At 47.3% G+C, this 13,578-nt stretch overlaps 1 protein-coding gene across 3 annotated transcripts in view; it reads right to left on the bottom strand.

The window, feature by feature from the left end:
• The window catches only part of PTPRG (protein tyrosine phosphatase receptor type G), a 675,258-nt gene extending 672,195 nt beyond the window's left edge, over window positions 1-3,063 (bottom strand). For all 3 annotated transcript variants that reach the window (XM_070390897.1, XM_070390899.1, XM_070390898.1), the window contains exon 1: window positions 2,267-3,063. In XM_070390897.1, the coding sequence (XP_070246998.1) occupies window positions 2,267-2,351 (85 nt within the window). In that variant the 5' untranslated portion in view covers window positions 2,352-3,063. The remainder of the gene's footprint in view (window positions 1-2,266) is intronic.
• Between the last annotated feature and the right edge of the window lie 10,515 nt (window positions 3,064-13,578).

The following is a 13,578-nucleotide window of genomic DNA, read 5'->3' as shown; positions in this document are numbered from 1 at the left end:
AGGTCCAGCGGCGTCACCGCACCTTCGGAAAACGGCAAGCGCGAGTCCCCCAAGGCTCTGACATTTTAACTTTGCCCGGTTCCCACTGCCGGCTGCACTTTTCCAAACCATATCCCCCCCGCCTTCCGCACGACTCACACCCCTGCCCTGTCCCCACCCGACACCTTGCGGCTCCGGGGCAGGGGACGGGCCATTCACCTCGCACCGTGGGCACGGAAAGAAATGTAAACGACGAAAACTGTCCAAGCCCCACGAGGACGGCATGACTGGCATCCCATTTTGGATTTCCAGCGTCCTGAGAGCAGGAAAAGGGGAATCACGGCCGGCCCACTCCCTGGCTGCACGCCGAGCGTAAGGAGAAGCCAGAGTGGAATTAAAAATCCCTCCTGTTTCGTAAGGCCGCTCACCTGCTGCCCCCAGGAACGCGTGACCCGTACCGAGCTCGACCCCAGTGTGCACCTGAGCTCACTCGGCCGGCTAGTCCGCAGCACACAAGTCTAGAAAGAGCAGATGACTAACGGCACCACTCAGCAGTGGTCTTTGAAGGGGGAGAGGGCATCATGAAGGGGACATGTCCACGCCGCCCCAGCCCCATGGAGGCAGGGCTCTGGTGGGCAGACCCCAGGCCTCAGGGCGAGTGGGGACGCACGTCCTCTCTCAGCATCGAGCTGGGTTTCTGGGCTGAGGCTGAAGCTCAGTGCAGTTCCAGGGGCAGGACAATGCGCAGAGGGACAGCGGGTGCCGCGGAGAGGGCGATGCTCGGCCTCTCGGCCCCTCGAGGCCGCCCCAGTGCCTGCAAAGGAGACACTCGCTACCGGTCCCCGGGGCAGCAAGCGCGCCCGTGCCCTCTGTAGGGCGCACCGCGGAGCTGAGGGACCCTCTGCACCAAAACCGAGCGCTCGGGACGCCCGGGGGCAGGCGGCTGTGACCAGGGAAAGCAAAACACATCGAGGCACGTTTCCCGTTTTTTATTTCAGATAACCCCCGCCTCTGGGTATCGTGGAGCTGGTGGGTGAGAAGGCATAACAAGCCTCCTAAGGACAGAAGGGTGAAAAAAACGAATCGCCCCCTTCTTCCCACCCCTTCCCCAGCTAGGGCACAGACCGTGGCCTCCGCCCCGGAGGAGGCGGCTGGACGGATTCAAGGGAGCTCGGGGCTGCAGCCCGGAGGGCCTGCAGGATGGTGGAGGGAGGCGGATGGCCTCTCCCTCCACGAGGGTAAAGAGTACGGTGGGTTGGGTGAGCCTGCTGGTGGAGGGCTAGAAGTGGGCACCCTGCTACATGCGGTTACTTATTATCTTCAACGATGGTCAATAACGTCCCTGTCTTAACCCGGTCAGAAAGGAGCGGGTCTGGGTCTGCCTGCCGCGAACAGCCTGCAAAAGGGCAAAGATGAAGGTAGGCAGGCGCGCGAAAGGGGAAAAATCCGCCCCGGCTCGAAAAGCAACCTAGTTGCCGACGCCCCCCCCCCCCCCAACCCCCACCCCCGCGCCCGGACCCGAGCAGCCCCGCGGAGCAGAGTTTCGGGGTGAAGGGGCCGCGTGCCGGGGCTGGGGAAGCCAGAAATCTCCCTAAACCGCCTGCTCCCTGCCCTCCCGCCGTGCTGAGGCCCCCGCTCCCGGGAAGGCAGCCTCGCGCCGGCACCGGAACGCAGCCCGCGCGCTCCAGTGCCGAGCGGGGGTCGCCCCTGGCCCGCGAGACCGGAATGCAGACTGCTCCCAACATTCCCAATGGTCCGCGGTCAGCCTCCAGCTTCCCTCCCCCGGGACCCAGCCTTTCCAAAGGGTTGGTGGGCAGCAGAGCAAGTCCCTCCCACCCCCCCTTCTGAGCGCCTTTAAGACCCGCCTGGGCGAGGGGCGCACCCTGGACCCCTCAAACCCACAGAGGCATTCTCCCATGGTCCCAGTCTCCCCCAACAGCCCCAAAGATCGAGCTCTCACGAACGGCGGCGGATCAGCAGAACAAGTCCCTCTTTTCTCCCGACTCTGGCTCCCCAGGCCTCCCAAACCCGAGCGAGAGCAGACCCCTGCTGTCCCCGTCCCCCTTTCCCCGCCAGCCCCTTCTTCCACCCTCTGCAACCACAAGCCTCCCTACGCCATTAGAACCAGCCGAGTGGATCCCTCTCTCCTCCCCGGGCGTCCGCCCCCCTCCCCTCCACTGTCTCCGGGGTCCCCGGGACCGGCGCCCGAGCTCCGTGCCCCGGCGACAACTCCGCATCCCCCGCGCGCGCCGGTCAGGGCCGCGTCCCCTCGGCGGCCAGCACTCACCCGGGAAGCACACGACATAATGGAGCACGGAACTGGTGATTTTCAGGAACAAAATCCACCAACACGGTTCCAGTAACCTCCGCATGTCCGAAAACGCACATCGAAAAGAGGGTGGCAGGGGGGTAAACTTGTTGAATAAGTTCTCGCCTCCGTGTGAGCCTCCACTAAACCCGGGCTCTTCCCCTGCTCGCCCGTTCTACGGGCCCCCGACGCTCGGCGGTCCGAGTCCCTCTGGAATCCGGGAAGCCAAGTGTCCCCAGGAAAAAAACCTCAAAAAGTGACCGAAACGCGGAGCCACGCGGGGGACGATCCTCGGCGGAGAAGGGCTGCTTTCCGTTCAAGAAGGAGAGAAGCGAGCGAGCAAGGCGAGGAGTCGGCGGGCGGCGGCGATGCCTGGGGCCCGGGGCCGGCAGGGACCGCAGGCGGCAGCGGCGAGCAGCCGAGGATCCCCAAGTTGAGTCGGCAGCGCGGCGCAGCCCGAGAGCCGGCGGGCGGCGGCAGGGCTGAGCGCGGCTCGGCGTCTCCGGGCTTCAGGCAGGCAGCTCCTTCCAGGGCCCCGGGAAGGAAGGAGGCATGTTTGCGAACGGGGAAGGGGAGGAGAGAGGCGGGGGGAGCGAAGAGCCCCCCCAAAATAGAAACGGCAGGAGGAAAACACAAAGGATCTCAGAGGAACGCTGGGGCCGGGGCGCCTTCAGTCCATGCTCCTGAAAGTTGTGGCTCCGGTGCAAGCTGGGGAGGAACGGAGAGCGCGGGGCTGGAAACTGGCCATGCCTCCATACAGGAAGTAACATGTGAGCATGGATCCTGGCAGAGACTTTAAAGCCGGCGAGTGAGAGAGCGAGCAGGGGGCGCGCGGCGGCGGTGGGGGCGGGGGCGCGCGAGCAGGGGCGCGCGGCGGCGGCGGGGGCGCGCAGCCAGAGCGGCGGGCGCGCGCCCTCCACGTTCTTAAAGCAGCCACGCTCTGCTACCGCCTCGGAAGGGTCCCACAGCCCCGTTCTTCCCGCGCGCTCCCCGGAGCAGGCGAGGGGCGGCTCTGGCCGGGTCTTGGAGAAAGAAAGAAGGGATGCTGCCTTCCGGGGCTGGCGAGGCTTTGCCAGGTTCCCGTTCTGCAAGCTCTTAAAGACGCCGTGCTTTGCGCGGGCTTGGCGAGGTCTCCCCCTGTCCTCGTTGCTCGCGGATCCGGGACTTGGGGGACCGTCGTTGGGGTCTGAGGACAGGAGGAGGGCGGTAGGCTGCCTTTTTAGGGCTCCTGGGTATCCTTTTGTGTTCCATCGCCCCGGCAGCACCGCGGCGGGGCGCGCCCGGCTCACTCCCTGCTCGCGCCCCCAGCCCGGTCCATTCCCCCGCCTGGAAACAAAGCCGAGCGGCCTTTGCACTCGAGCTGCGAGAGGATTTATTTATTTTTTTATTTTCGGGCTTCCATTGGCCGGGTCCACAGCTGGTGAGTGGGGGTGGGGGAGAGGGATACTGATCCTTGGCTGGCAAAATCCAGCCCCCCATTTCCCCGCGCCACGGTGGATCGGTGGCAGAGTTTTCCAACTCGCCGCTTCACAGGAGGGAGGAAGGTTCCCGCACTCCGGCCTGGCGCAGGCGAGGGCGCAGGCTGTGAGCCTCCTGCCCCCGGCTGGGTGAAAGCTGCCCCGCGGGGCAGCACCGATTTCCTGGCAGCTACCCGGGGAGCGGCAGCCTCTCTAGCAATCGTAGAGAGGCGACCGGGGGAAAAGGGAGGACTGGGCTTATCTGTAATGAGTTTTGTCCCTTGGCTCTTGGTGAGAAGATCTTTATCGCCTAGACTTCTGTGCGCCCTATTTTTCTTTTACTCTAGAGCAAAAAGTGGGGGAGGCGGGCTTTTGATTAAACGTGTAATTGAGCCAAGGTAATTAGCCATTTATAATTTTTGCCTAATTTTTCAGCCCCTATTTAAAACCATCTTGACGTGTTTTTAACGGCGCCTGCTGTTTCATCTCACCGTGCAGGGTCCCCCACCCACCCAAACATCCCAACCGGATGCTAAATTTTCAAATAATATACAGATGTTCGGCGATCCTCCCGCAAGATGTGATTAGGGAAGCAGTTTCACACCCACACTTTCAAAAGAAACGCCTTTGAAAAGTTACCTTTGGGATTACAAACTAATAAAAGCCAGGAAGTTCCCGGGGAGGGCCCTCCTCTATCTTTAGCAGACCGGAGTGAACACCCTCCCCCAGGGTGGGGAGTGAGTCGACTTTGTTTGCTTTGGAATTTGGCCCTTCCTGGTTTTGTTGAAATCCTTACTCCCGCTTAAATGCTTGCCAGGGTCAGTTTTCTTGGGGAGTGTTGTATTTAAGGGCTGTCCATCCTCAATGGGAGCTTTGAGTGAGGTTAGAATGACCGCTGTGTGTCTGACTACCTTATTTAAATTGAGGGATAAAATGGGGAAATCCGTGGAATTTGAATCAGAACAGAACACCTGGGTAGATATCCCCAGGTGAGTTTCTTCCTTTGCAAAATGCGCATCACAAAAACTGACATTTGTGAATGTTGACTCTCTCCCGGGCATTGTGCTGAATTCTTTTCATAAAGTGTTCATTCCGCGAATTTACTGAGCACTTACTGTGTGCGGAGCGTACTGGGAACACGGGCACAAATAAAAGGGACAAGGCCTGTGGCATTTGTGGAGCTTACCTTCCAAAATAAAGGACACATCCTCTCAGCCCTAAGAATTGTTAACCCCGCTTTATAGACAAGCCTGCTCAGAGAAGCCACATAAAGGATCCCCAGCTGGTGACTAAGCAGAGTTAGGATTCTGAGGCCTGTCTGACTTCCCAGATGTGAAAGGAGTGATGGTTTGAAAAGACAGTGAAATGTGGGAGGGGAAAAACAATGGCTTAGGAGGGGGAAACCTCTCCTAGGTTTGGAGAATGAAGTACTACTACTCTTACAGTACAGGAGGCCCACATTAAAAATGAACACCAAATTAGGTCTGGTCTGGACACTGTCCTAGGACCCTAGGCTGACCTTTAAGCAAACTGTTCTTGCAAGCACCCTCCCACAACCTAGGCCTACCAGTTCACATCGCAAAATAAGATTTGATAGGCACGTGACACCGGAGGCCTTTTCATTCATTCTACAACCAATTACAGAACAGCTCATACACATTAGACACTGTGTCAAGTCTTTGCTGCACAAAATGAGCCAGCAGGGTACCTGTCATGCTTACAACCCCCCAGGGGATGTCAGGCTGCACAACACAGTGAGCACCCCAGGAGAGTTGGTGTGAGGGGCCTGGGAGTGCAAGGGCCTGATGGGAAGATAAGGCTACAGAGGGGAGGTTCTGGTGTAATAATTACCCCCAAGCTCAGTGGCTTACAACAATACACATTTACAGTCTCACAGCTCCGTAGGTCAGACGTCGGGCTCGGTGTGTCTAGGTCCTCTGCTCGGGGCCTCTCTAGGCTGAAATCAAGATGTCGTCCAGGCATCCTCATCTAGAGCTTGGGGTCCTCTTCAGAGCTCCTTCGGATTCCTTTGCAGCTGTGGGACAGATCCCTATTTTCTTGCTGACTGTTGGCCAGGGGACAATCTCAGCTAGAGGCCACACTCAGGTGGAGGCCACCCTCAGGTGGAGGCCACGTGGCCCCCTCACAACACGGCAACTTACCGCTCCAAAGCCAACAAGAGACTCCCTGTAGTCAGCTACAAAGGAGTCTTGGGAGTGACCGTCTCATCCCTTCAGTCAGATGATGTAACCTAAGGAAGAGAATGCCTACTTGTCACATTCACAGGTCTTACCCACTCTCAGAAGGGGGGATTATATACTAGGAGTAGGAACCTTAGAATTCTGCCCACCACAGCTCTGGTGGTCTATTTTGAGGATGGACTGGTGGTTAAAAGCCAGTATAGTCGGGTTCTGATGTTTCTTATACCTGCTTGACTACAGAAACTTAACCACTTTGTGCCTCGGGTTTCTAATTTGTAAGGAAGGAATAGTAGCTGTATCTACTCCTCACTTCAGAAGATTCAAAGGAGTTAAAAAGAGTAAAGTACTTAAGGCGGTGTCACACCTCATAAGCATTTAATAAACTATTATCTGCTCCAAAAGCCCATGCAATGTGACGTGAACATCTGTTGTTTTCTACCTGCTCAGCTTCCATTGCTTTTCTTCTGGTGATTGACCAGTTTGCTTTGTGCTAATCTACCCAGATGGTCTTGGTGAGCTTGACCCCTTGTTCCTCCATCACTACCCACTGCCTCTTCCTCTCCACCTCCCTGGCTTAGAATGGACATGCGTCCCAGCCCTGACTATTTGGAGCATCTCAGCCTTGCGGCCTGCTTGACTTAGGTTTGGCCACATGTTTCCACATGATTCAATGAGTCAAACTTCTTGCTGGATAAACTTAAGACTTGAGAAGCAAGGGGAGTTCCCCTTGGGAAGAGCCTGCTTGAGGATGAAGCTGACACACAGAGGAAAACAGAGGAGAGAGGTGGAGGCAGCGTCGGATACCATCACTCGAGTCCTTGGATTATGTCGTACCTGAAGCCAGACCAGACTCTGAAGCTTTCAGTTACTTAAGCTGATACATTCCTTTTATTCCTTTTGGTTCTTTGAGTTGGGTTTTTATTAAGTTGAATTAAAAACTTGAAACCTACAACCAATGGTGAAAAATAAGTAAAATACTGTATTCATATTTTACCAAGAAAGAAGCAGGGGCTCTTTGAATTAGTGAATTAGCTGGGGTAATTGAGATCGTAAGCAACAGAAGACTCAAGCTTCTGATGCCAGCCAGATCCACTGTACCATTGATTTATTGTCAAATAATGTATTGTCGTGTAACAAATCATTCCAAAACTTAGTGGCTTGAAACAACAACCATTCATTTGTTCTTGATTCTGTAGACCAGCAAATTTGGGCTGGGCTTAAATAGATATTCTTTTTTTTTTTAATTCTTTTTTTAAATTATTATTTTACTGATTTGTTGTTCCACTTATTTATGCATTCATTGGTTGTCTCTTGTATGTGCCAGGTTCAAGGGGATGGGGAAATAGACTTTAGTTCTTGAGGGGAGGAGCAGAAAAGTTGAATTGCAAAGGAGCATTAAAACAAGGGTGGGACAAACTGTGGCCTTTGCAAACAATCTACTTCATATTAAAATTAAACGGTGCCTGCATGGATGGAAAATATTTTGAAGTACTAAGCTTTAGTACCTCAGTAAGTGGCCTCATTGGGAAGTAGGGTCTTTGCAGAGGTAATCAAGTTAAAATGAGGTTATTAGGGTGGGTCCTAGTTCCATAAAATTGGTGTCCTTATGAAAAGGGGAAATTCGGACATAGATACAGATAAGCACAGCGGGAAGACAAGGGCAAACGAGGGAAGAAGATGGCCATGTGACGGGAGTGAAGCATCTACGAGCCAAGGCACACCAAGGACTGATGGCAAACACCAGGAGAGGCAGGGGAGATTTCCCCTCCGTGTTTCAGAGGAAGTGTGGCCCTGCCAACATTTGGATGTTTGACTCCCAGGCTCCAGAAGTATGAGATAATACATTTCTGTTGTTTTAAGCTACCCAGTCTGTGGTACTTTGCTAAAGCAACCCTAGGAAACTAAGAGAGAGCTCATTAACCTTTTGCCCTACATGGTTTTAATGTGTCGACAAACCATACTCGTGACTGTTTTCAACCTCACAAGTGAATGTTTACAGAACAGTAACAACAGCAAAGCTTTTCTAGTCATTCTGACTGTCAGTTTGTGGCAATGTTTATTTTAGAGTAAATGAAATTAAGACTAGCGAAACACCTTTATTCTGAAAAAATGTAACAAAGAAAAACCTGGAAGTCATGTAAAAATAATGATGTTTGTCATTACATGATCCAAGTAAATATATCCAGTGGCCTTAAGAGAATGAACAAGTAAATATACTTTTTAAAAAGTAGGATTAGCCCTAACCGGTTTGGCTCAGTGGATAGAGCGTCGGCCTGCAGACTGAAAGGTCCCAGGTTCGATTCCAGTCAAGGGCATGTACCTTGGTTTCGGGCACATCCCCAGTAGGAGGTGTGCAGGAAGCAGCTGATCAATGTTTCTCTCTCATCGATGTTTCTAACTCTCTATCCCTCTCCCTTCCTCTCTGTAAAAAATCAATAAAATATACTTTAAAAAAAAGTAGGATTAGCCCTGATGCTCAGTGGTTAGAGCTTCAGTCAGCATATCTAAGGATCTCAGGTTTGATTCCCAGTTAAGGGCATGTACCTAAGTTGCAGGTTCGCTCCCTGCCCCCAATCGGGGGCATGCAGGAGGCAACCCATCAATGTGTCTCTCTCACATCGATGTTTCTCATTCTCTCTCTCTCTCTCTCTCTCTCTCTCTCTCTCTCTCTCCCCTTCATACTTCCCTACCGCCATCCCCCCTTCCACTCTCTCAGAAAAGCAATGGAAAAAATATCCTTGGATGGGGATTAACAAATAGTAATGATAAAAAGTAGGATTACATATTAGTAGCAAAAATGACTAATAAGGCTTTTTTGGTGGCAAGTGACAGAAGCCCAAAATAAACCAACTGGAGCAAAGAGGGAGGTTACTGATTCATGTCCCTGCTGGAAAGGACTAGAGAATAAGGCAGGGGCTCAGTTGATGAAGTACCCTAGGCTCAGAAATAAGTCCTGAAACCTAGTTACAAGACCTAAGTTCGAAAGTCAGAGCATCACAGTAATATAACTTACATTGTAGGTCCACAGTAGTCAGAGATGGTGACAATAATTTATGAACAAGAACCTTCATCCCAGTCTTTCCAGATAACAAGTGAAAAAAAATTAAATGTTCAAAGATAGGGGATCAATTAAATAATTATATAGCCATTAAGTGGAATATACTGTTATTCACAATGATGTTTCTGAAATTGAACATGTTAAAACCTAAAATCATTTCATGCAGCTATAATAATGTGTTCCACAATTGCAGAAAACAAGAAGACTTCAAATAAATATGAAATATGTAAAAGCAATGGAGTTACAGTTTCTGTGTATGATTTTCTGCTAGTGAAGAAGGCTGCAGAATGTGCTGAAATGGCTGATTTTTCATTTACAACCTAATTCCCTAAAAAGCAAACTAAAAAAGAAAAAGAAAATTCATATGTAAAATATTCCTGATAATACTAACTGCTGGTAAACCTGGGTACTCATTTGCTACCAGTGGAATACAGATTGATATATATAAATGTTCTGAAAAACAATTTGTCAGTATGTATCAAGAACCTCAAAAAATAAAATAAAATAAAATAAATAAAATAAAATAAAAGAACCTCAAAGACATTTGTATCTTTTTGCCTAGAAATTAAACTTTTTGTAGTCTCTCACCAAAGACCATCAGAAATTGAAATCCTTCAAAAATATCTATGAAGGTGTTTCTTGCAATCTCTATATATAAAAGTCTAACTGACTGTTACGACTGGTCAACCAGTCACTATGATGCGCACTGACCACCAGGAGGCAGACGCTCAATGCAGGAGTTGCCCCCTGGTGGTCAGTGCGCTCCCACAGCCAAACTCCTGCAGCCCTGCCCGCAGCCACTCCCCGCCCCCCTGCCCCAGCCCCTGGCTAGGCAACCTCCTAGGGTCCCTCGGCCGGCCGGCCCCCCAATAGGTTTCCATCGCTGGCCAGGCCTAGGGACCCCACCCATGCACGAATTCGTGCACTGGGCCTCTAGTAACATTTATAATAGCAAATAAAACAAACAAAACAATATGATGAAATACCTACCATTGATTAAGTAGGTTATTATTTATATAGAATAACCATTTAAATGATGTTTATGAAGACATGGGAAAAATGCTTACCTTATTTTGTAATGTAAAAATAAGAACATAAAATTAAATACATACTCTTAGCTCAACTTTATAAAAATATATACTTATTGAAGTAATTAGAAAGAAATACACTAAAATATTTAAAATGATTATCTTGAAATGGTGTTTTTCTACCTTAAATTTTCATTTATTTTAATTTTCTTTTAAAAATTTCTTTCTACAATTAACTTACTTTTTAAAACAAACATTTATGGAGATGTCAGCCTCATGGTAGCATAATATGTCCCATGTTTTTGTTCCCCCCATTTCAACAACAAAAATTTGGCATTCATCCACAAACTGGATTGAGCAGAAGAAAAAACCTGTGAGATAGGAGACAGGAACTCTGACATTATCCAGTCATAGGCATGCAAAGGAAAAAGAATGAAAAAGAGTGATCTGTGAGATACCAACAAAAGAATCAAATTGCAGCCCTAGCTGGTTTGGCTCAGTGGATAGAGCTTCGGCCCATAGACTGAAGGGTCCCGGGTTCGATTCTGGTCAAGGGCACATGCCTGGGTTGCGGGCTCGATCCCCAGTGGGGGGCATGCAGGAGGCAGCCGATCTATGATTCTATCTCATCATTGATGTTTCTGTCTCTCCCTCTTCCTTCCTTCTCTGAAATTTAAAAAAAAAAAAAAAAAGGGTCAAATTGCAAATTATTGGAGTTCCAGAAGAAAAGAGGGAAAGGGAGCAAGAAAGCTTATTTAGAGAAATAATGTCTGAGAACTTCCCAAATTTGGGGATGGATTTAGATATGCAAGTTGATGAAGTTCATAGGTCACCAAACAAAATCAACTTAAAGAGGTCTTCTCCAAGATAGTTTAATAAAAACTTCAAAAATCAAAGATAAAGAGAGAATTTCTAAAAGCAGTAAGAAAAATAAAGCTTATAACTTACAAGGAACCACCATAAGGCTATCAGCAAATTTTTCAGCAGGAAACTTACAGGCCAGGAGAGGGTGGGATGATATATTTGAACTCATGAAAGAAAAAAACTGCCAACCAAGAATATTTTATCCAAAAAAAGTCCAGAAATGAGAAAAAGATAAAGACTTTCCCAGACCAACAAAAGCTAAAGCAATTCATCACCACTAGACCTGCTTCACAAGAAATGTTGAAAGGAGTTCTTCAAGCTGACATGAAAGGATGCTAATTAGTAACATGAAAATATAAAACACACTGGTAAAAATAAGTGTATAGTCAAATTCAGAATACTATAACACTGTCATCTGGTGAGGTATTAGTCATTTAACTCTAGTATAAAAATAACTACTATATAGCTATAATAATTTGTTAATGCATGTACAGTATAAAAGAGATAAATTTATAATTCAAATCAAAGACATAAAAGGGGACTAAAAGGGGAGAGTTTTAGTATGTGATTGAATTTAAGTTGTTATTAAGCATGAAATTAACTGTTATAGCTATGTTTTCTATATGCCTCATGGTGAACACAAAGCAAAAACATAGAGTAGAGTCACAAAAGACAAAGAGAAGGGAATCAAAGCATACATACCACTACAGAAAATAATCAAATCACAAAGAAAGGCAGCAAGAAAGAAAGCAAGGAACAAAAGAACTACAAGACAGCCAGAAAGAGTAAGATGGCACTAATAAGTCTTTACTAATCAATACTTAGTCTTTTGTAAGTGGACTAAATTCTTCAATCAAAAGACATATAATGGCTGGATGGGTTAAACAAACAAATAAACAAACAAACAAAAGACAGGACAACTGTTGCCTACAAGAAACTCACTTTAGCTCTAAGGACACAAATAGGCTAAAAGTGAAGGGGTAGAAAAAATTATTCTGTGCAAGTGGAAATGAAAAGAGAACAGGAGTAGCTAAATGTATATCAGGCAAAACAGACCTTAAGCCAAAAATGATAACAAGAAACAAAGTCATTATATTATGACAAAGGACTCAATTCATTAAGAAAATATGATCATTGTAAATATATATACACCCAACATCAGAGCACGTAAATAGGTTAAACAAATAAGAACAGATCTGAATGGAGAAATAGACAACTATACAACAATAGAGCACTTTAATGCCCAATTTGCAACAATCGATAGATCACCCACACAGGAAAATCAACAAGGAAACACTGGACTTGAACCATACTTTAAATCAAATGGACCTAAAAGACATATATAGAACATTTGATCAAACAGCAGCAGAATACATATTCTTCTCAAGCGCTCCTTGTACATGCTCCACGATAGCTTATACAATAGGTCTTAAAACAAATCTTGTTAAATTTAAGAAGATTGAAATTATACCAAGTATCTTTTCTGACCACAATGGTATAAAACAAGAGATCAGTAAGAGGAGGAAAGCTGGAAAATTCACAAATATGTGGAAATTTAACATCACATTCTGAACAACCAATGGGTCTAAGAATAAATAAAAAGAGAAATAAAAATAATCTTGAAAAAAAACATACCAAAACCTGTAGGATGCTGCAAAAACAGCTCTAAGAAGATAGAACTGTGATAAATACCTACATTTAGAAAAAAAAAAGATCTCAAATAAACAAACACCTCAAGGAACAAGAAAAAGAAGCCAAAATTAAGCCCGAAGTTAGCAAAAAGAAGGAAATAACAAAGATCCGAGTAGAAATAAATGAAACAGAGACAAAAACAATAGAAAAGATCAATGAAAGTAAGAGCTATTTATTTTGAACAGATAAACAAAATTGACAAACCTTTATCTAGACTAAGGAAAAAAAAGGAAGTCTCGAACAAATAATATCAGACATACAAAGTATCATAAGAAACTACTCCAGGCTGACAAATTGGATAACCTAGAAGAAAAGGACAAATTTCTAGAAACATGCAACCTACTAAGACTGAATCACACAAAAAATAGAAAATATGAACAGACCTATAACAAGGAGAATTAATCAGTAATTAAAAACCTCCCAACAGCCCTAGCCAGTTTGGCTCAGTGGATAGAGTGTCCGCCTGTGGACCAAAGGGTCCCGGGTTCGATTCCGTTCAAGGGTACATATCTTGGTTGCAGGCTTCTCCTCGGCCCAGGCCCTGGTCAGGGCTTGTGCAGGAGGCAACCAGTTGATGTGTTTCTCTCACATCGATGTTTCTCTCTGTCTTTCCCTCTCTCTTCCACTTTCCCTAAAAATCAATTGAAAAATATTCTTGGGTGAGGATTAACAACAACAACAACAAAAAAAAAAACACACAAAATAAACCTCCCAACAAAGAAAAACCATGACCAGATGGTTTGCCCGATGGATTATACCAAACATTTAAAGAAGCATTAATACAAACTCTTCCCAAAAAATGAAGAGGAAGAATAACTCCCAAACTCATTTTATGAGGCCAGCTATTATCCTGATACCCAAGACAGATAAGGACACTACAAGAAAATAAAACCACAGGCTAATATTCCTGATGAATACAGATGCTTGAAAATTCTCAACAAAATATTAGCAAACTAAATTCAACAGCACATTAAAGGGATTATACAGCATG

Source organism: Myotis yumanensis, unplaced genomic scaffold, assembly GCF_028538775.1.
Source record: "Myotis yumanensis isolate MYYU_CA2020_CCGP unplaced genomic scaffold, mMyoYum1.0.hap1 SCAF_14, whole genome shotgun sequence".
Lineage (NCBI taxonomy): Eukaryota > Metazoa > Chordata > Mammalia > Chiroptera > Vespertilionidae > Myotis > Myotis yumanensis.
The sequence above is the reverse complement of the archived record's forward strand: the minus strand, read 5'-3'. Positions and strand labels throughout refer to the sequence as shown.